The 20,996-nt window shown below is 33.8% G+C and overlaps 1 protein-coding gene across 1 annotated transcript in view; it reads right to left on the bottom strand.

The window, feature by feature from the left end:
* rk (G-protein coupled receptor rickets) overlaps positions 1-20,996 on the bottom strand; it is a 453,352-nt gene that overhangs the window by 147,661 nt on the left and 284,695 nt on the right. Inside the window, exon 4 of the mRNA XM_074169822.1 lies at positions 13,653-13,724. Coding sequence (XP_074025923.1) covers positions 13,653-13,724 — 72 coding nt within the window. The remainder of the gene's footprint in view (positions 1-13,652; positions 13,725-20,996) is intronic.

The following is a 20,996-nucleotide window of genomic DNA, read 5'->3' on the forward strand; positions in this document are numbered from 1 at the left end:
TGGCTGAAAACTAGTGTAATCAAACAAAACCTCATTATTTTTCTGAAAAATATCTATTGAATGAGGAATATTATTACCTCAATCATGAGACATAATAAATTCAGTTCAAGTGAATTCAAAAATTCTCATTCCTATAAATTCAACCTTCGAATGAACCGCTTTCTATTGCATTCCAGAATTTTCAATACCTGAAATAAACGAATTTCAGAGATCTGCTGAACTTCCAATTCAGTTGCAATCCATGAGAGTGTATCGAAATAGTCTCAATTTTCCTTTCTCATTTCACGAAGCAAATTCACTAAAATGTCTTTCCTCCAGTTTGAATCATTTTTCCATTCTGGTTTTCTGCACGAGTCGCTTTTGTGTGAGGTTTATATTTTCATTTCAGTAGCTCTTTGACACGATTCTGGTTCATCGCGGAGAGTATAGTGTAGCGAAAATCAAATATGTTAGGAAATGGTAGAGATAACTTTGGAAATTTCGTTGACTGTGACAGTTTTATTTAGTAGAATTTCGATGAAAAGAACCTCTTCATTGGTTCAATAATTGGAAATTGGAAGAAGAAAAGTATGAGAATTACTGTAAGAAACTAGAGAATAGATATGAATGCCACTACCTAGTTTTCATAGAAACACTCCATGATTCTTTCTCAAATAAAAGTACAATCATTTGGCATACTGATGAAAATGTATATTGTTTCATATCATAAACTAATTACTTTGAATACTGATTACTGATGAATCAACCTTTTCTCCAAAAGTTTTTCTGAAAACAAAAAAATGTGTTCTGACTTCAAATTAATGGAGAAGTAATTATGATTAAAACTCTTTCCGCAGCAAAAGCTAATCCTGGAATCTCTGGCGTAAAACGAATCCAAAATAAACACTATTCCCAATCAGTTGAAATGCAATACTTTTCTCGACGCGCGTTACACCAACCCAGTTTCCAGTTTTTCCAGGAGATGAAAAAAATTGTTTTTTTTTTATTTTCTATACGTTTTCTGGGTCTACTTTAAACTGTAATATCTCAGTGAATATTCATTCAATTCAATCGAGATAAGCGCCATTTGAATCGGTGCATTTTTGCCAATGTAACACAAGTCGATTGATTTCGTTAGCATAAAAAATGTGTGCTCGGAATTCGATGGAGTCGATGAAGGCCGTTTTTGGCCTGGTCCTGATTGGCGAAAGATCTATCGCTGAGTGCTTGAAAATATGGTTGTCGGTTGGAGATAAATCTGGGGAGTAGGTTAAGCAGAGTTTCGACACTCCATTCGTTTAATTTTCGGACGCCGATTTGTGAAAAATGCTGATGTGCGTTATCATGGAGCAGGATTGGACCTCTTATGATGTTGACCAGTGCCAGCTACTGCTGAAGCAATTTTTGGTACATTTCATCAATTTCTTCATAATAGGGCAGGCCAACTGCTAATCACCATACAGTAACCATGGTCATTTTTGGTGGATTTTTGCCTTTGAGTAGCTTTATATATTATCCATATTCTTTATTATTTCCGAATTGTTATTTTCTCTAATAGTATATTAATTTATCTTGCTTCTTTGTGACCAATAACATTTATATACACAGAGTACCTGGGCCGAAGAGTGCCGGGACTAAAAAAAACGCGTCAATACCACTTTTGTAGAACGAATAATCTTTTTCCTCAAAATAGGCCTCAATTTCAGTAATAACATCTTCATTTGAGCGGAATTTCTTACCGGTGAGCATTTTTTTGAGGTCTGCGAACAGCCAGTAAGTCTTTAGAAGACAAATCTGGCGAATACTTTGGCGGTGGGAGCAATTTGGAGTTCAATTCATTTAGTTTTTATTGACTTATGACACGGTGCCATGTTTTGATGGAACAATTTTGCCATTTGCAGTTAATATTACATGGTGCACATGCCGAAATATCAAGGCCATAACTTTTTCAGCAGATTTTTGTGATTTCGGGCGCTTTGGACGAGGTTCACCAGTTGATCTCCACTCAGATGACGATCGTTTTGACTCCGGAGTGAAGTAATGATTCCGTGTTTCATCTATTGCCACATATCGATGCAAAAATTCCGGTTTGTTATGTTTAAACATGGCCAAATACTCCTCAGAATCATCAAGATGTTCTTGTTTTCGGTGAGCTCTCGTGGCACTCATTTTGAACAGAGCTTTCTCATAGTCGAATGCTTATGCAATATGAAGCCAACACATTCTTTTGATATCTTCACAATATGAATTAACTCACACAACTTCACTCTTCGATCATTCAAAACGATTTTGTGTAATTTTTCAATGTTTTCTGGTGTTACTGCCTCATTTAGATGTCCATCGCGTTCTGCATCATCGGTGTCTTTACGACTACGATTGAAGTCATCAAACCAACAATTGTTGTTGTTGTTCGCTTGAATATTTTTCCCACCAAGAAACAGTGTGAAATTGAAACTAGAAATTGTTTTTGATCCATTGCTTTGAAAATAACAGAAGTAGTGTCAGTCTTAGCACAATGACTCACAAACTTTTGAGTAGAATATCATGAAATTTCAACAGCTCTCTTTTGAAAGTTAATACTAACTAAAAAAGCGGTGAATATAGTAAGACTATCGCCATCTATGTTTAGGCCCCAGACTTTTCAGTCCATGTAGTAATTGGACATGTAACCAGATATTTACAGTTAGCCGTAAATATATTGATATTTAATATTTGAACCATCGTCACGAAGGCCAATTCAACATGATTAACCTTCCTTGTCAAGAACAAATTACTATATATAAGTTGTATTACTGGTTCTGGTGTGTATTGATATGTTCAGGTAATAAACATTAATTTGTCCACCCCTCTCATGAATAGGTTCAAATGCATTTATTTCACTATTACTTTGTAACAAATGGGATGTATTTATATTAAAAATCAAAATAAAAGTTCAATCAACAATTTCTTTCTTTGCAGAGCTACTTGCCAAACCTTTGTTGACTTTTTCATTTTTGGTAACAATTTCGTATTCTGTTGAATACAATTTTATTTAAGGACTTGTACGATTCCTTAACGGCTTCGCATTTCTTATATCTGATGACGTCACGCCCTGTTTCACTGAACCGCACCTTCAAGGCTATTCTTTCAAGCACCGGATTCTCTCAAAAAAAATGTTCCTCTCTATATTTGTCAAATTATATGTCATTTTCATTAAAATAATGAGGACAGTAAAAAAGCCTTGTGAAGTTTATATTTGATGTTCAAATAGCAGCAGAACAGAACATGGAATTCGTGTGAACTTGATATTTCAAGCCTTCCGGATTCACTTTATTTCAAAGGCATTGCCAAAAATAAGCTGAAAATTATCAGCGCCACGGCTTAAAAAGTTTTGGAAACCCTTGCTTCAGAGGAAAAGCGTAATAATTTTGGCCCGTAAGTAAATTAGTCCAGTGTCGTTTTCCCTCATCCCCCATCAACTCTCGACTAACTAATCCTAGGACGAACGGACCTGAATCACCTGCCATCCCTTAGAGAGGATGAATTTTTATGGGAATTTTATTATCCTGCTTCTTGCTTCGTGCAAGGTAGCGTGTTTACGGTAAATATTTACCCGGTATCCGCTGCGTGTGAAGGAAGTTTGAGTAAACCCTATTAGATACACTTTAAAATGAAGTTATCGGAGAATTGTCAGACCTACTTTCCACTCGATGCATTGTCAGGGGTGTATCTATCGGATATTAGATTGAAAGAGTTTTGGCGCCGGAAAATTCCACTTTTAACGCGGTTCACTGGAGCAGAATAAACACAGATACGGTGGATGAAATTACGTCATGTTCATCTTTTTATGGCACATTAGCTTCGAATGATATGAATTGTTTCCAAAATCTTTGGGAGGCAGAAAAATATACAAACGATATTTGAATATACATAGTGAGCTGTTGAAACCATAACAAGGTCAATTTCTTATAATTGGTGTTCGGAAGAAAATTAGTTTTATTGTAATTCATACAATGTCCTGTCTTTCTAACATTCTCACCCATGGCACATCTTTGTGGAGCTAACGAGCAATCACTCTTGTGATAGTTAATACGGTTTTTGAGTATCCTAGATGTTTGACCAATATAACTTTTATCACAATGTGAACACGGAAAATGATGATAAGGTTTGAAGGGGTCTCAATAACAAGTGAACATAAAGAAAGTTATTCATCAAGTTCCTATAGAGATTGTCATTTTTGTGGAAAAAAAGTCATTCTTTCTAAGCGCAGCATTAATGTAGGTATAAAAATAAATAATGTTCAGAACTTTTCTCAAAAACTTTTTACTTTTATGAGTACTCAACATGGTATCTCTTTTTTTCCATTTATTAACGGACGTTCTGAAGCTTCAAAGTGACCATGATCAGTTGACCTTGTGAGCCGTTCCTCTAGTCCTTTCCTCTCGATCTATCTACCAGAAAAGATCTTTTGAATACTGACACGAAACATGAACTCGGTTTTGTTGAGATGTCAAATCATTCTCGTTGTAACGGTCACTACGTTCATGAATGTCTATCGGTGTCAATGTCAAGAATGTCAATGTGTGAAATCCATATATCAACCAAAAATAGCAAAAATACTTTCATTTTATTCTTCGTGAGCAATGCATTCTAAGTCACATTGCGAACAAGTGAAGCCATTATTACTAAACACCTTGCAAATTACATCATGGACAATTGCTTTCCAAAGGTAAGAAAGACAGTATATGAGCTTCACGTCATTTTCGCCTATTATAGATAATAATATTGGTTTGCATTAAATGATTTTAGTTTTTAATTCTGATCAAAAACTCAGAGTCAAAAAAATATTTCAATAACGCTCGAACGCTTATTGACTGAAAGCTCTGACACAGTCAAGAACAGTGCAGTTGATCTTCTGGACATTCCTTTTTTCTAAGAACAAAACTCAAGTACTACAGAAACATCCTTAAGACGCTCTGAGAGCTGTGCCTGTGCAGAAGTAGCGACTCACGTTGGATTTGAATCGCTGGAGATTAAATTCATTTGGGATAACGTTCTCAAGGAGTTTATTCGACATAAATGCAGTTCTCCAAATGTACAATAATCACCACATTAGGAACCGTTTCAGAAATATTCATGACTAATGAACTGAACACACTGTTTTGATTCATGTTCTATATCACGAGTAGAATCTTGTTTTGTTTTGTATTTTCTCTCGACTCGACTTGAAACTGTTTGACTATCTTTTTTAGGTTATTATTGATTGTTTGATTTGTGCTGGTTCACGAAATTTGGAAAATTGTATCTCAAAACCGTACCTATGGTTGGTTATGCTTTTTAGATTTGTACAGCAAATACCATGAATACCATGAAGGTATTGACTCAGAGCAATGTGTATCCGATATCTTCTTCGATCTTTCATGCGCCTTTGATAGTCTAAACTGTTCACAAATGGAATTAGAGGAGATATGCTTGAACTTATGCAGTCATACCTAATTAATAGACGTTCCTATGTTAAAGTAGAAAAGTGTCATTCTGCGTACATGACTAGTGATATTGGGGTGCCTCGGGGGTATGTACTGGGGCCATGTTCATTATAACAACAGGATCTGTCACGATGTTTTCAGTAGTGATTACAGCGCAGACACCAGAGGCACTTACAAATGCTATTACATATATTATATATTCATTTGAAAATTGGTGTAATAGAAATAATTTCATCTCAAACTTGAATAAAACCATATGCATCAATTCCAAATGGCGACAAATTCACAATAACATAACTATTGATGATGTATCAACTAGCACCAATACAAAATTTCTGGGGGCTTATCTAGATCAGTGTTTAACATGGAGTGATCAACTGCAGCATGTTTGCAAGAAATTGAGCTCAGGATTCTATGCAATTTTGAAACTGAAGTCTACAGTAAATCAAATGGCTCCCATTGATACTTACTATGCATTGATTTACCCCCATTTGGTATTTAATTTGTTATTTTATGGGGGATTGTATGAATTCTGGAAGAGCTAGCATATGTCAAAAGCGAATTATCCGTCTCATTTTTGATATAATAAATTTAAATAGCTGTAAAGCCGATTTGTCAAAGTACAAAATGTTAACATTTTCCTGTATTTATGTTGCTTTACATATAAATATATGTAAAGCAACATATAATTGAGTTCACGAAAAACTCTACAAGGATATTTGATAAACTTCCACAACATCTCAAAAAATTGGACCTTGAAAATTTTTAAAAAGAATTGAAGACATTTCTGTGTGCGAAAGCCTACTATTCTACAGTGAATTCCTGAATGATGCTTTTTGATTTATTTACACATGTTTGTCAATTTTTTTTGTACTATAAGTTTTTTGTGACATTCCATTATATTTTGTTTGATGTAACAGTATTTGACGTGTACATCCATCCCAAGGATGGCTGTTATGTAGCGGGTGCGAATAATTGATTTTTTTATTTTGATTGATGGAACGTCTCACCGTCAATAATGACATTCCAAGAAAACGTATTGAAGTTTTTATCACTGAAAATAATGATGACTATCTGCATTTGTCTTGTTCACAGTGAGTATCACATATGGAGTATTCATTTTGAATTAGTTCTTCTGATATTCTTCAAATTTTTCGAAAATAAATTCGTTGTTATTGAGGTGATTTCGAGTTAAAGACTTACTTCGGTGAGTAACCTATTTGAAAACTCTATCCTTGCATATTTCCCTATCTTTCTATGACATACGAATGATTTTGTTTCCTGTTTATCTAATTCTTCTGCTTGTCCACATACTGTTTACAGTCAGAAGCTGCATCTGTTCTCTATTTTGTTCAGGTGTCTCCTAATTGGACAATGTCTTCGAATGTTTCCTGCTCTATAGAAGTAGTTTTTTTCGTTCTTTTCTCAGACGGCATTTTGCATGAGTTTTCTTGTATATGTTCTCAAAATATTTTCCTAATATGATAATTGTTTATCTAACCATTTTCTATTCTGATTTGATATTGAAGATTTTGATATTAATATCCGCCATTGATGGTTTTCCCAGATTAGTATCAATATCACTCTAATTTCAGTGTCTCAAATGCATATCTGTAAAAAATGTACTCTCGAATGGAATAAGGTTGTGGAGGACAAAGTTGACATTCGGTTTTTGAATGGTCTGTGTACCAGGCGTTTCTGCCAAGCAGCTGATATGTAGCTAGGTACATTTTCTAGTCTGAATTGGGCCACTGCCATACTGATGTAGATGTGTTTCTTACTGCTATGAGAACAAGCACGTGTACATAGTTTTTTAATAGCAGCCACTTCTTTATACCATTCTTGACCGCCAATCCAAGAGTGAATGAATATGTTATCATGGGATCAATTTATATTCAATACATCATGTAATGGAAGTTGAAACTGAAATCTTTGGCGTAGAATGAATCCTAAAAAAGCTTTGTTCGTAAACACCAGAACTGCAATACTAAACTCGATGCGCATTCTACCAACCAAGTTGGCATCTTCAGGAAATGAAGTAGACGTAGAAGATGAAGTAGACAAAATAGAAAATCTACTGCAAAAACAAAAGTTTCTGGCAACACTGTTACACTCTTGCATTTTCTTCTATATCTGCAGTGAATTGATTGGCAATATTCCGCAGTCTAATTACATTACGGTTTCGGGCTCCTCGCTCGCCGCATTGATAATACTGTGATGGATATTACTGACTTTCATCATCACCATTCTTTCGCAATATGATATCGATTTATTATTTTAAAAAATGGTAAAATTTGATATAGTAGTGGTAGTTAATCACCAAATTACACGTATTTATGAAATTATACAATAGAAAAAAAAAACAGGAAGAAAGTGTTTTTCAAAACGAGTCCTGAATTTTCATCAGCGAAAACATAGGTATTGATGATTCACTTAGGTTTTTTGAAAACTTGTCTGCGAAACATCAATATCGTAATTCTTTCCTTTGAAGATGGCTGACATATAATGTATTTTGAGATAGGTACTCGGGCAAAATAGTGTAGTGCTTATACTCGTATTTCTAAATAGTATTAACAATATCCATATTATTTTTTCCTAAAAAGTGGTGAGTAATAATCTTACTATACTACAAAAAAGACGCAATAAATATAAAATCTAAAAGTATAAATTCTCCACCTCTTTGATGAATGAAACCATTCCCTTTGCATTCACTCACATCATCTAAATTTTTAGGAAAAAAGTAAAGATGATTGATTGAAAAGTGGACTTCAAGGCAACCAAGAGTCTTAAATTTACTTATCATTTTAACTACGATAAGTTTATAGTTCGGGTCTTTGGCATTATCCAAAAATGTAATTAATGATTTTTGTCTCGAAGTTTGAATTGCACATCATTTTACGGATATCAAGCCTGACGAAAATCCCCTCTTTCAACTTCGTTTCTAATAAATGAGGAAATTCCGCTCACAAATATTTAAAACAATCACCATATTTAGGCAAAGCTTTAACAAATTGTTTCATCAAACCTAAGTCTATGTACAGTGGTGATACAAGAATCTTTCTTTGAGTTTCGTGTAAAACATTTTTGTGCCAAGTCTCAAAGTTTTCCTTAAAGTGCTGTCCCATTCACATAGAACATGGAAACTTTGTGAATCCTTTTGTTGACCAAGAAGCATGGATACACTTTTCAAATCCTCACACAGCATTCAATCATGAATTGTATAGTCAATTTTCTCTAAAACGATATTGAGATTTTCGTAAGTTTCCCTCATATGAATTGAATGCGCTACAGGTACTGGAGCATAAATATCACCGTTATTTACTAACACACCTTTTAAGCTTGTTTTTGATGAGTCAATCAAAAGTCTCATTCTTTTTTTGTATTCAATCCCAAATTCATTCATTAGACTATTAATTTCATGTCAGTAAACCAGGTCTATGTCCTGACGAAAAAATTAAGTAAATTATTCATCTCTTGTTCTATAATGGCAAGTAGATGTTCTAGGTTCCAATTCATGTTTCTCTTTTATAATAATAATAATAATAGAATTACTGGTCTTTTGGGACCAGTAATTCTACTTTTTCCTTATTCAAATCCAAATCACTCACTGAATCATTCAACTCTGCTTGTCCAAATAACGGTGGTTTTAAATTGTCCGGAGGACACTGGAGATCGTCAGCCGTCGACTGATTTTGACTATCTTCGGGACTACACCGTAAAATATTACCAATAACCTCAGGTGGCACAGGAACAGGAAAGTTCGGTCTATGTTCTATTGGACAATCAGCAGATATGAGGTTAGGATAAACAATAATTTTTTATTTTTAGAGTTGAATCTAGTAACATCTATACTGCAAAAATAAAAAATCAAATGATTTTTTTCCTCTCTCCATATTATGGATACTGCAAATTTAAAAGCTATCTTCTCTTTTTTATACCATTTCCTTATATCCTCGTCACAAACATAACATACTATGTGAGCAACACTTGCCTTGATTATTGATTTCTATACCCAAATATATACCATACCAAAGTCAGAAATGTTCCTTTGATTTTTGAAAATCGAAATCACGTTTGAACATCCGAATTTTTCAATGAAAAAAACCACACAGCAATGTGTTTATTTACGACATCACATTAGAAACCTCTTGAATTATCAGTGTTTCTGTACTTCATCATGTACTATATTATACATATGAACGATCCTAGTGAATCACTCTTTTAAAAAAACCCGCATCAAAATCCGTTGCGAAGTTTTAAAGATCTAAGCATACAAAGGGATAAACAGCGGAGGAAAGCGAATTTGTTGTATACTATTTAGTGATTAATATGAATGTTGTTATAAGAAATTTGTGTGATGAACACTACATCCCTCACTTTTCAACCATCATGTATGGAATAGTCTCTCGAAAATGATTTATTACTTCGCTGCTCGAAGAAATAGACTCTTAACACATTTTGCGAATTTGTTTTATATATTAAAAGATTTCCTCTGAATATTTGAAATATTTCGATAATGTTTAAGTTGATTCATAATCATGGATAGTAAAGCCATCGTCTGGCGAGGACACAATTTGAATTCAGCACCTACAAGAACATTAAGATTTGATTTGGTATATACTTTTTTCTACTCTCTCCATTTTAAATTAATCATTACTTGTTTGACAGCACGTAGGTAATGGCTCATTTAGAATACACGTCTATTCCAAATTAATGGCTGCCACTTCTGTTTGAAACTTAAAAAAAATGAGATATATGAGATTTACTCTGATAAATATTATCTCATGAATACATTCAACTGTCCAAAATCAGTGAATTTTCTCTACAAATTATCTGTAAAATTTAAATAAAATCACATTTTCAGTAAATTTAATGTTCAACAGTTTATGGGTTGGTAATGAATCTAGTTATATCCGTGAATCAACAACTATTTGCTTCAATTATAAGCTGTCATTCAGTATCTCGTGAAAATATGAAAATTCAAAATAAGTGATAACGATCGAGAAATTTGTGGTACCCCACCAGATATTACCGAGCAAGTGAATATTGCGATGAATAATTTGCTGACAGCAAAATCAAAAGAAAAATACGAGTATAATTTCGAAAATTTTATGACTTGAAAGAAGTTCTCGTTTATTTTGAAGATTTACCAAAAACTTTGGACAGTTTACTCCATGCTGAAAAGTGCCCTGCATATTAAGAAAAATGTGGATATCAGCAAATATTCCAAATTAGTTGTAAACCATAAATATCGTAGTCGCTTAACACTGAACGAATGAATCAATACCTAAAGAGAGCTCCAGAGGGCAAATATTTGTTTTCGAAGGTAATACAACTCCGCTTTTCCCTTCTATCAATTTTTCATGAACTTTTTGAAACAATTTTTGAAATACCCAGACACAAAATGAAGGTTAAAACTGAATAAGTCAACCTCTCGGCACCCAACAGCCAATCATATTTGATTTTCCAGACGCCTCCAAATAAAGCCTACCTCCGTTAATTCTATGAACTATAACAGTCAAGCAAAAGGATTTGAAAATGATTTAAACCAAAAAATATCTGTTCGCATTTGTATTTGACATTATTATATTATTTAAAACTCTCCAAATCTACTTATTCACTCACAAGAATATCAATTATGTTCACTACTCATATCACAATCAGACATCGCATTGGTAAACGACAGAGTAGTTCAGCGGTAACGCGTGTCAGTTCTCACTGACTGAATAAGTTTACCCAAAGCCATAATCTCAAACAATTATATATTGTACCATTTCTGTCTACGGTCAGTCAACTTTTCAACTTTTTCAACTTTTTTATTCAACTCAATTCTAAAGTACAACTATACATATAAAATAATTCATATTATATAATTCATTCTGAATGAGTAAATGACACCTAGTCATACAAATGCCTGTATTGTGCTTATTCACTCATTCATGAACAAAATTTAAAGTGTACAAATAAATATTAATTTGACATTTAATGACTAGTACACACTAGTAGAAAATAGATGAATACATACATGGAAAACATAGAGAGAGGGGATGTCGGGAAAAAAGCAATGGTTTTTTGAGGCAGTGTTAACAGCTGTATTGATTTCTTCTTCAAAAAATATCAATTATTACTGGATTTTCGATAAGATATTGTTTTACGACAGTTTTGAATTTATTTATATTATTGATATTCTTTAGGTTTGTTGGAAGCATGTTGAATAGTTTTGGACCAAAGAAAAAAACGAATATCTGCGTATGCCTTTTTTTAGTAAATTGGTATTTGGATATTTGAGTTTTCTGAGAATCTTGTGGGTCTAGATATATTAGTTCTATATCTGTTAAAGTTTGAGAACATCCACTCTGGTAGGTGTACATACATCTTACATTTAATAACTTAGTTTCCTTGTCAAGTTTTTCCGTTGAGAAGCGCCAACTTTTTTCAATATTATTTTCAGTAGCGAGTTTTGTACCGATTGTACGTAATGCAGCGTATTGTTGAAAGTACCTCCCCATACTATAATACAATATCGAATTATGGATTCTGCTAGAGAGTTATATACTGTTAGCAAGTTTTTTCTTGAGAGCATGTCTCGGAGGTTGTAAAATTTATGCGTCTCATTCTTTTAATGACATGTGACACTTGTTCATCCCATCTCAAATGGTGGTCACTAACTACCCCCAAATATTTCATGGATATTGTTTCCTCAATAGTGGGTCAATTACAGAATAACTGGTTTACGCAACTAGGTTTATGTAGATACAATTCGATAGTGCTTAGCTGAGTACTCGAATTCAGCAAGAAAGTCATGAATTTGGTTTTTTTTGACATTCAAACTGAGTGAATTATCATTTAACCACATCAGTACTTTTTGCAGTTCTATTTCTGCACTATGTAAAACATCATGCTATGTTTCACTATTGAATATTAAGGCTGTGTCATCCATCAGCATAGCAAACTATGTGTCCCTGAAAATCGCTGATCTGTGTAATACTGTTTATGTAAGCAACGAACAGAATTGGTCCCAAAACTGTTCCCTGAGGCACACCAACATATATATTCAACTGCTTACTGATTTCATTACCGATTTTTACTCTCTGTGTCCGCTGTGATAAATAACTTTACATCAACTGTAAAGCGTTTCCCCGTATGCCATATCCGAAGAGTTTTCTCAGTGGTATGTCATGTGACACAGTGTCGAATGCTTCTGCAAGGTCAATAAAAACTGCTAGGCATTTCGACGACGTTTCCAAGGTTTTCACTGTTTGTTCAACAAAATCTAGTATGGCATTTTCAGTACTTTTGTTATTTATAAATCCAAATTGATGTCTAGTTATCACGTGATGTTTATTGAAAAAGTCCACTAATCTTTTTTTTACTGACTGCTCAAATAATTTCGCGAAATTTTTAATGACCGAAATTGGTCGATAATTATTACTAATGACATTATGTTTGCCACTTTTATACACAGGAGTTACTCTTGAATCTTTCCACTGATGTGGAATAGTTCCGTTTTTAAAACATAGGTTTATTATATGAACAAGTGGGTTCAGGTGGGTTCAGTATTTGAATAATGATGATTTCAATAAGTTTCGATGATATTCCATCTGGTCCTGGCGTACAATTGTTTTTCAATTTCGAAATGTGTAAAATTAGTTCGCTCTCATTGGTTGACTCCAGAAATAATGTGGGTGCCACTGTGGGTTCTTTCAAAAAGGTATTTGGTAAGTCATTTTTTTTATATTGCTAGCCATTTCCATTCCTATGTAGTAGAGAGTGTATAGTACGCACCTCGAGGATAAGGCCAATTAGGTCCACTCGCGAATTATCACTGAATCCTTGGATAAATGGCATAGTTTTGGCTGGCCACTGATCAAACCAATACTTCCTAAACTATAAAACAACATTGTCAACAATTGCAGGACACAAAATCTCGACGACAACTTCCGCTGCAACTCATAATTTCCAAGACAATCCCATTACATCAAGCAGACGTCCATCCAATATAATAAACACGACGCAAACATTCGTCCATTACCAGCCCTTACGTCTCAATCGCCTTTCGACAAACCATAGGAAAGTAGAAGTGATTGAGGCGATGGGATATAAAGTGAGGACCGTTTTTCGGTAATGCGTCTGCGATATGTCCATAACACGGCATTGACAGGGTGAGTGGCCCCATTCGACCCCGGGGATGCGAGAAAGTGTACTTACAGCTCTTCCAGGTGGCCGTAACGGGCCAAAGATGTCTCGTTGATTGTGGTTATGTTGTTGCTGGTGAGGTCCCTGAAAATAAAAAGGAGAATTACTAGGGTGAAGTAAATGAGTATGTAATCGTGATAAGTACTATGTTGGGGGTAATTTTATAAAGCAATGAGGATCATATTGGGCATAAAATTAAAGATTATGAAAAGTAATACCGAAACTTCATCCTCCAATAAAGGCAATATACAAATACCGTATAGAAGTAGTCAACTAGCTAACTTGAAGTAAAATAATCTCAACAAGTTATAATACTTATATTGAAAGAAAATATATAAACTGAGAGAAGCATATTTACAATCGATAAAAAGACATGATCTATCTTATAGTAGCATTTTTTAATTGAAAATTTTCAGGATTTATGAAGTAAAACTTCTTCACGCGCGGTTGACTTGGAGAGTAAACTGGTGAATGCGTGAAGAGAGCGTTACGAAAAGTGTGATCGAGCGAGGCGAACGGAAGTTGAGAGGAAGATATAAGTTAGTGAAGATTGAAAGAGAGAGACTTACGTATATTTTACCTACTGTAGGTACAGGAGAGGCAAGTATGACCACACATTTACGGTCGTGTAGGCTCTGAGGAATTAGAAGAAAACTATCATAAGTTGCCACTAATTTCCATTATAAACGTTAATTTATCAATGAAAACCCATAATAAATTTAAATATTTGTAGACAACTAATATGTGTATACCCAACGATGTTATGAATTTCGACTCAGTGAACAGTTTCAAAAACAAAATAGACATTTGCTTTTTGCTTAATCGCCTCTATGCATATATTAATTTTTTTTTTTTTGCATGCATTGTATTAACTTGTTGATATCCTTCGTTTTTAGGCTTACATAGGACTTTGTCCTCAGCCGTTATTTATGTGTAATAATAATAGGCAGAAGTATCATTTACTGACTGACCGTACAAAAATCTTTTTAAATTGTTAAATTGGTGGGTAACTGAATTTGATTTATTGATGAAGATACCATTTCTACCCAGGAGAGATGCTCATCCAAATATATATCAAGAAATCGAACGGACTGTCTGCAAATCACTAGATTACATATTACTGGTTTTTTTGTCTGTTGTTAAAGCGGATACTTCTGGTTTTATCTGTATTTGGATGAAAAAGTTTGCCCTCAACTACTGGCTCATGTCAATGAAAATATTATTTAATCTAGTATCCTCTCAACGAAACGAAATTCAAGTCAGTTTCTGATTGAACTTAAAATACTAAAAAATTCAGCAGCAAAATGAATTTCTGGATGTGCATTTATTTTTTTCCGGTAATAGGTCCTTGAAAGTATTTTATGAGGAAGATATGCATCTAGGTTTCCAAACACAAACAGTTAATATGTTGGTCATTGATTGACTTTCAATATGGAAGTTGATGAAACATACTAATAACGATAAGTCCTATCAGAAAGTGAGTAGGAAGAATCATCACGTACCAAACCAAAAAATTATGAAATCAACTTCAGCTCAATTCTTGGTCAAAATAAAATCCAACTGAAATTTTTTAAAATACACAGAAAAAAGTAGGAAAAAGTTCGTTCAATTGAACCATTTATGAAGACTGGAGTGGATTACTTTAGTCCTTTTGTTAATAAGTCAAAAATAAATAATGTTGAGAGGGTAATATTTTCACTAGCATTGTGACCAGGGCAATGTACCAATTTACCAATCACCTATGACTTCAGTATAGATAGATTCATACACGTTTTCCGCAAGTTTGAATGCAGACAAGGTTTCCCAGAAGAAATGTACAGCGATGAAGAAATATGTTTTAACGGAGCCGAAAGTGAACTGTTTGAATATCTTCAGAAACTTAATCAACTGCAAATTATGAAATTCGTTCACTTAAAGTCATTTGGTCGTTTTGGAATGCAACAAATATGCACCAAACATGGGTGGAGCAGTCGATAAAAAAATTCATCATGACAAAATACTCACAAGAGTATGTATTGAGGACTGTATGTAATAGTGAATTCAGATGATCAGGAAGTCCTCACTGCAAAACATTTCCTCATTGAACTATCCTATACTGCTCTGCCGTTATACGAATGAGAAAAATATGTATATAGCGCTTCTAGAATCACACTTGCCCCACTGTTAACAGTTTGTACAATATAATGCTTACAAATCATCATAAATTTATATAACAACTAGCGGTGTACTACAGGGATCTGATTTGGGTCCACCATTGATTTTCTTTTACAAAAATGACTCTTGTATATCTCACGAATCTGAAAAACGATGGCGATTATTTGAAATTATATGTTTCATTTCTTCATACAACTGGGTGAATCTGCAGAAGAAGCATTGAATTCAATACAAATATTCAATCGATAATGTAGAATCGCACCGTACTGTTGAGATGAAAGATCTGGGTACCGTTTTTCATGCACAGCTCACCTTCAACATACACATTAATAGCATACTAAATGCAGCATATCATATAAACGGCTTTAATGTAAGGGCTTGTAATTGTACAAATTTCTCTGCTGTAACAACAATGATTTATTATTTCGTCCGATCTAAGTTGGAATATGGATCTTTCGGTGCTCCATATATAGTCAATACATTTCTACCGCCGAGAAGGCGGTAGAATGATGACATAGCACCGACTTCCATAATATCTCTGTATAAACTCTCCGAAAATGAAATTGATTTCTGTGAGTTACTATCAATATATTCGTAGCAAGACAATCATTTTGATTTAATGGCTCACAAACTAACCTCATGCTTGAAGCTCCAATATATTCAATGTCCATGAACTATAATGAACTTTGTGAAGCTTGTAATATTTTCTGTTGTACATAGCTGAGTTGAAAATAAATCCAGTGCCTGCATTCAAGGCAAATGTTGGGTTGACTATTGTTTTTACATACTTCAAAATTATGTACCGGTGCTAGTAGTAAAATTGATTTTATTTCTCATCTGAAATTGCTATGTAAATGCTTGTAACTGTTGAGCAATAAATGCTTTATCCTTATTATCATGAAAGACTATTTTATTATAATACAAATCGAATTAGGGGTACAATTATTCATTTCAGAATATTTAGGCGAATGAAGACTTTGCAGAAACCAATGCCATAATTTCTTGTGAAACCCTTTAATAATTAACGATTCGACTATTCCTACTTAACTCAACCATTGCGTTTCGAGTAGTTGCCGATAAACACCGATATCAATGAATTAGAGTCAGCGAAACGCACTATAAATATCTCTCTTTGGGACATAATGCCAACAATGTGATAAAAACAATAAATTTTCCTAATGGCTATTTCACCAATTATTGTGAAATATGCTTATACTGGAACAGAACTCCATTTATTAAAAGTAATAGTGGTTTTTATTTTCTTTATTGGACAGTAACGATCAGAGTAATGAGTCGTATTCGGATTCAGGATTCGTAGAATAGATACAGTTTTATTGATTATAGGTTTATCATAGTTGATGAATTTCAATGTATATCTGGACCAACAAGATATAATATTACCACCCACTTAATAATCTTGCTTCATAAGTTTACAAAACTACAACACGTGTATCACAGTGTCCTAAGGCGTGTAATAATTGATAGGTTAGTTAGTATAAGACAATTAAAATTTGGAACCGCTGGCGTAAAATGAAATTACCGAGAAAAAAAATGCTGCCTCGCGGCACGCGTTTCACTAATCAAGTTAGGATTTTGCACAATTTGATCATGTTGTGTAGGCTTCCCAGTCCAGTGTCTATCAGATAATTTCCTGTTTTCGGATTTCTTAGCAGTGGGCTGCAGGTCTGGCGTTTTATTTGCAATGCGGCAAACATCATCAAAGGGGATGTATAGTCGAAGTAAACGATATTGTGCACTCTCAAAGTTGGTGGTACTCTCAAAGGCCAAAAAAACTATTACATAGAAATGAACCGGCAGCGAGCGATAGTTATACCCGTCGTGTTCAGTTCAGGAACTGATCGCCATTTGAGTGTTGAAATCCGATATTGGTGCAATTATAATTACTTAAAATTTTTGTTATCTGTTCGAAATGTAGCGTCCTTGGACAAATACTATTAGTAATAGCGAGTGTGATAACAACGCAAACTTTTTCCAGTGTAGTGATTCCAATAGCGATGGTGAACAATGCGAAAAAGAGATACCAGTGAATAAGATTTGAATGCATTTGAATATGGAAACACAGAGAGTATGTTTCAATGTATATAAGAATCTATATTTCAAGTTTGTTTTCGAGGGAAACAAACTATTAGAAACAACATCAGATTTGATCGAAATTCCTTTCTCAACTGTACGTAAAATAGTCAAAAACAAACCTTATGAACGCAAGACGCGATGTGATACAGGATTACCAAAACCTTTAGATGTTCATCTAATAATGAGATTCCTACAACTGAAATCATAAGGAAGAAATTGAATACTTCCGGCCATAACGTGAGCTGCTGTAACAAAATTCGTGGATGAAGAAACTGGAATTTGGATTTTGAATAATGAATAAACGTCAAACTGTTATGGAAAGCAGAAGAATAGTGCAACATAGGTAACAAATACTTAAAACAAATAACTAAATATAGACACGAACAACGGCAAATTTTCTATTTGGTATTATACTCAAGACCCAGTTACGAAAGGGTGGACTGATGGTTCGAAAATGTATACGCCTAACAAGCCTGCAAACAAAGGATCGCGACTTATTATTGTGCATTGCGGAGGAAGTAAAGGATGGGTTTGAAATTCTTTGAAATTTGTGGAACAAATATGACTTTGAAATTCAAATTGAACTGAGACTCTGCCAAATTTCGAATTTGCATTAGGAGTTATGTTAAATTTCGAAAAAAATAAACTTGAATGTTCATTGAATTCTCATTTTGAAATCGAAATTCAGAGATATTTCATTCTAAAAAAATTTATATGAATATCCACATCCAGAATATATTTGGCTGTGTCAAAAGTTTTGTCTATTTGGATGTCATGCGTTTTTGTCGTTCCATATCTCAATAAATATTTATTCCACTGTGTCGTGGTATAAACTGATCGATAGAGAATTTTGTACTCTGAATAAAATGTTATTGTTTGCCTCTTTTTAGCTTACTAGTAAATGAAGTCGTTGAGCGATTTTCACCCAATTTTTCTCTACGAATGTACAATGGGTCACATGTGGCCTAAGTGCTTTAAGTCTACACTCACCCTCCCTACAGATACCAGATAGAAAGTCAAACTAATAGAATGGTGAAGATATAGAATAGAAAATTTTATAACTATGGAATGCTTTCTTTCGATACCGTTTCACTCACTCACAACCAATGATTATTTTCACACAGATTAGCTGACTGACAGGGCGTTTGGCGATAGAAAACATAACGAAGTTTTGGGGTATTGAACTATTATATTCAGTATATTTGATTCCAGATGTTTCTACTACAAAAATCTACTCAAATCAGTTTGTTGGCTGAATTTGACATCAAATCTAAATGAGTTAAAATATTTTCTTTATAATTTATGAAACGGTTTACTCGATTCGGAGGTGGCCTCCATTGATATATGTTTTCAAAAAACACTTTGTGAGATTTATACACAATTTTACAAAAACGCAACACGTGTTTTGCCATACCATAGCTATTTTTTTAAGCATGTCTATACTATAGACACATCTACGGAAGCTTTTGTATAGTGAAACACGTGTTGTGTTTTCGTAAATCTGTTTAGTGAAAATCTCACAATGATGAGTTTCTTGAATATGTTATGGATTTTCATCAAGCATTGACCGATTCCATCACATATATCAGATATGTGATTGAATTAACCGTTACCTATTCAACAACCATTTTATTGTGTAATTTTCACTGAATAGTTTACAAAACCGCAACACGTGTTTCTCTACACAATAGTTACACAAAGCTATTGTATAGCGAAATATGTGTTGTGATTTCGAGAACTGTACAATGAGAATCTCAAAATGAGTTTTCATTAATGTTTGTGGAAAGCTTTAATCAACATTTCGTATTGGACTAATTGCAGTTCGTTCATAAATGAAAAATCACTTCAGTTTTGAGAATCACGTGAAACACTATGGAAATATCGTTCAGTTGATTTCGCTGAATCAAAGAGAGAGAGAACATTTTGTTATTAGATAATCTAGGAAAAAACAAATACTGAACCCCCATCGAACCTAGTCGAGGACTACAGTTATTATAAATAATTAAGATTCAACTAGGTTTTCAATTACGACATGAAGGAAAACTTGTTTTCATTTCATTTGAATATTAAAAAAAATGTGAGTCGTCACGGACTGCCTGGCAGATGTGAAACATCAATAATAACATTTTGTGACCCTTGTGATGGTTGTTGAGTACTGAAATATTCATGAAAAATATGTAATTGAAATAATTATAAAAAAAATGTAATGTGGCGTCAATATACCAGTGAACTAAAAAAACTAAGCTAGTTATTGCAATATAGTACTGGAGATCTCAAATTATAAATATCAATTATAAATGTTCCAATATAAATACCACCATCATAAAAAAATTATTTGATTATTACATTTTTTGATGTTTCTTTTAATAACAAATGAGAAAAACATCCGCGTGCTACTCGTTTTCAGCTGATTTTGAAAATTTATTCTTCAAGCAAGTGTAGAAGTGCATTATTTTTGATGAGAATAAAATTGAAATTAATTAATAATTAATCCAAAAATATGGTATGCCATAAAAATTGTGTAAATTTCAATCTATCAAAAACATAGATTCAACATTTATTGATCCTTGAGACAGACTAAATATACGCGTACTCAATGCACGGATCAATGCACCCTTTGAATATGAAATATAATTAACGTACTGATGACTTGTTGATGTGATTTTGCTTTCTTTGCATTAGGCTGCTTAGATATTTTTTCAAATTATTTATTAATCAAAACACAGGTTATGTATACTGTAGTGAAAACAACTGTATACACTGTAGGTATCCGAGCTCAGTGTGGAGACAGACATAGCGTAACGCTAAACCAGTGGAAAGAGAATCGCACAGTCGCTTGCGCAAGGCAATCCGTCGCCACGTCATGCGTCGCCACGACAGCAATCGTGCAGATATACATGTTTCCCATCAAAATGATTTTCATCCACCTCGAAAACTTGAATACAAAATATTTGAACAAAACAAGAACACTCAAACATTCTTCTCGACGCGCGTTTCACCAAGTGAGTTGGTGTTTTCATCTCTTGTGATTTGGAAGAAGTGTTTGTATTGAATTTATTCTACGTCAGAGAATTCAGTTTTACCTTTCATTACAAAGTATTTGATGTA

Source organism: Leptinotarsa decemlineata, unplaced genomic scaffold (assembly GCF_025532065.1).
Source record: "Leptinotarsa decemlineata unplaced genomic scaffold, Ldec_3_MD MMD2_P_RNA_scaffold_6, whole genome shotgun sequence".
In the NCBI taxonomy this organism is placed as follows: Eukaryota; Metazoa; Arthropoda; class Insecta; order Coleoptera; family Chrysomelidae; genus Leptinotarsa; species Leptinotarsa decemlineata.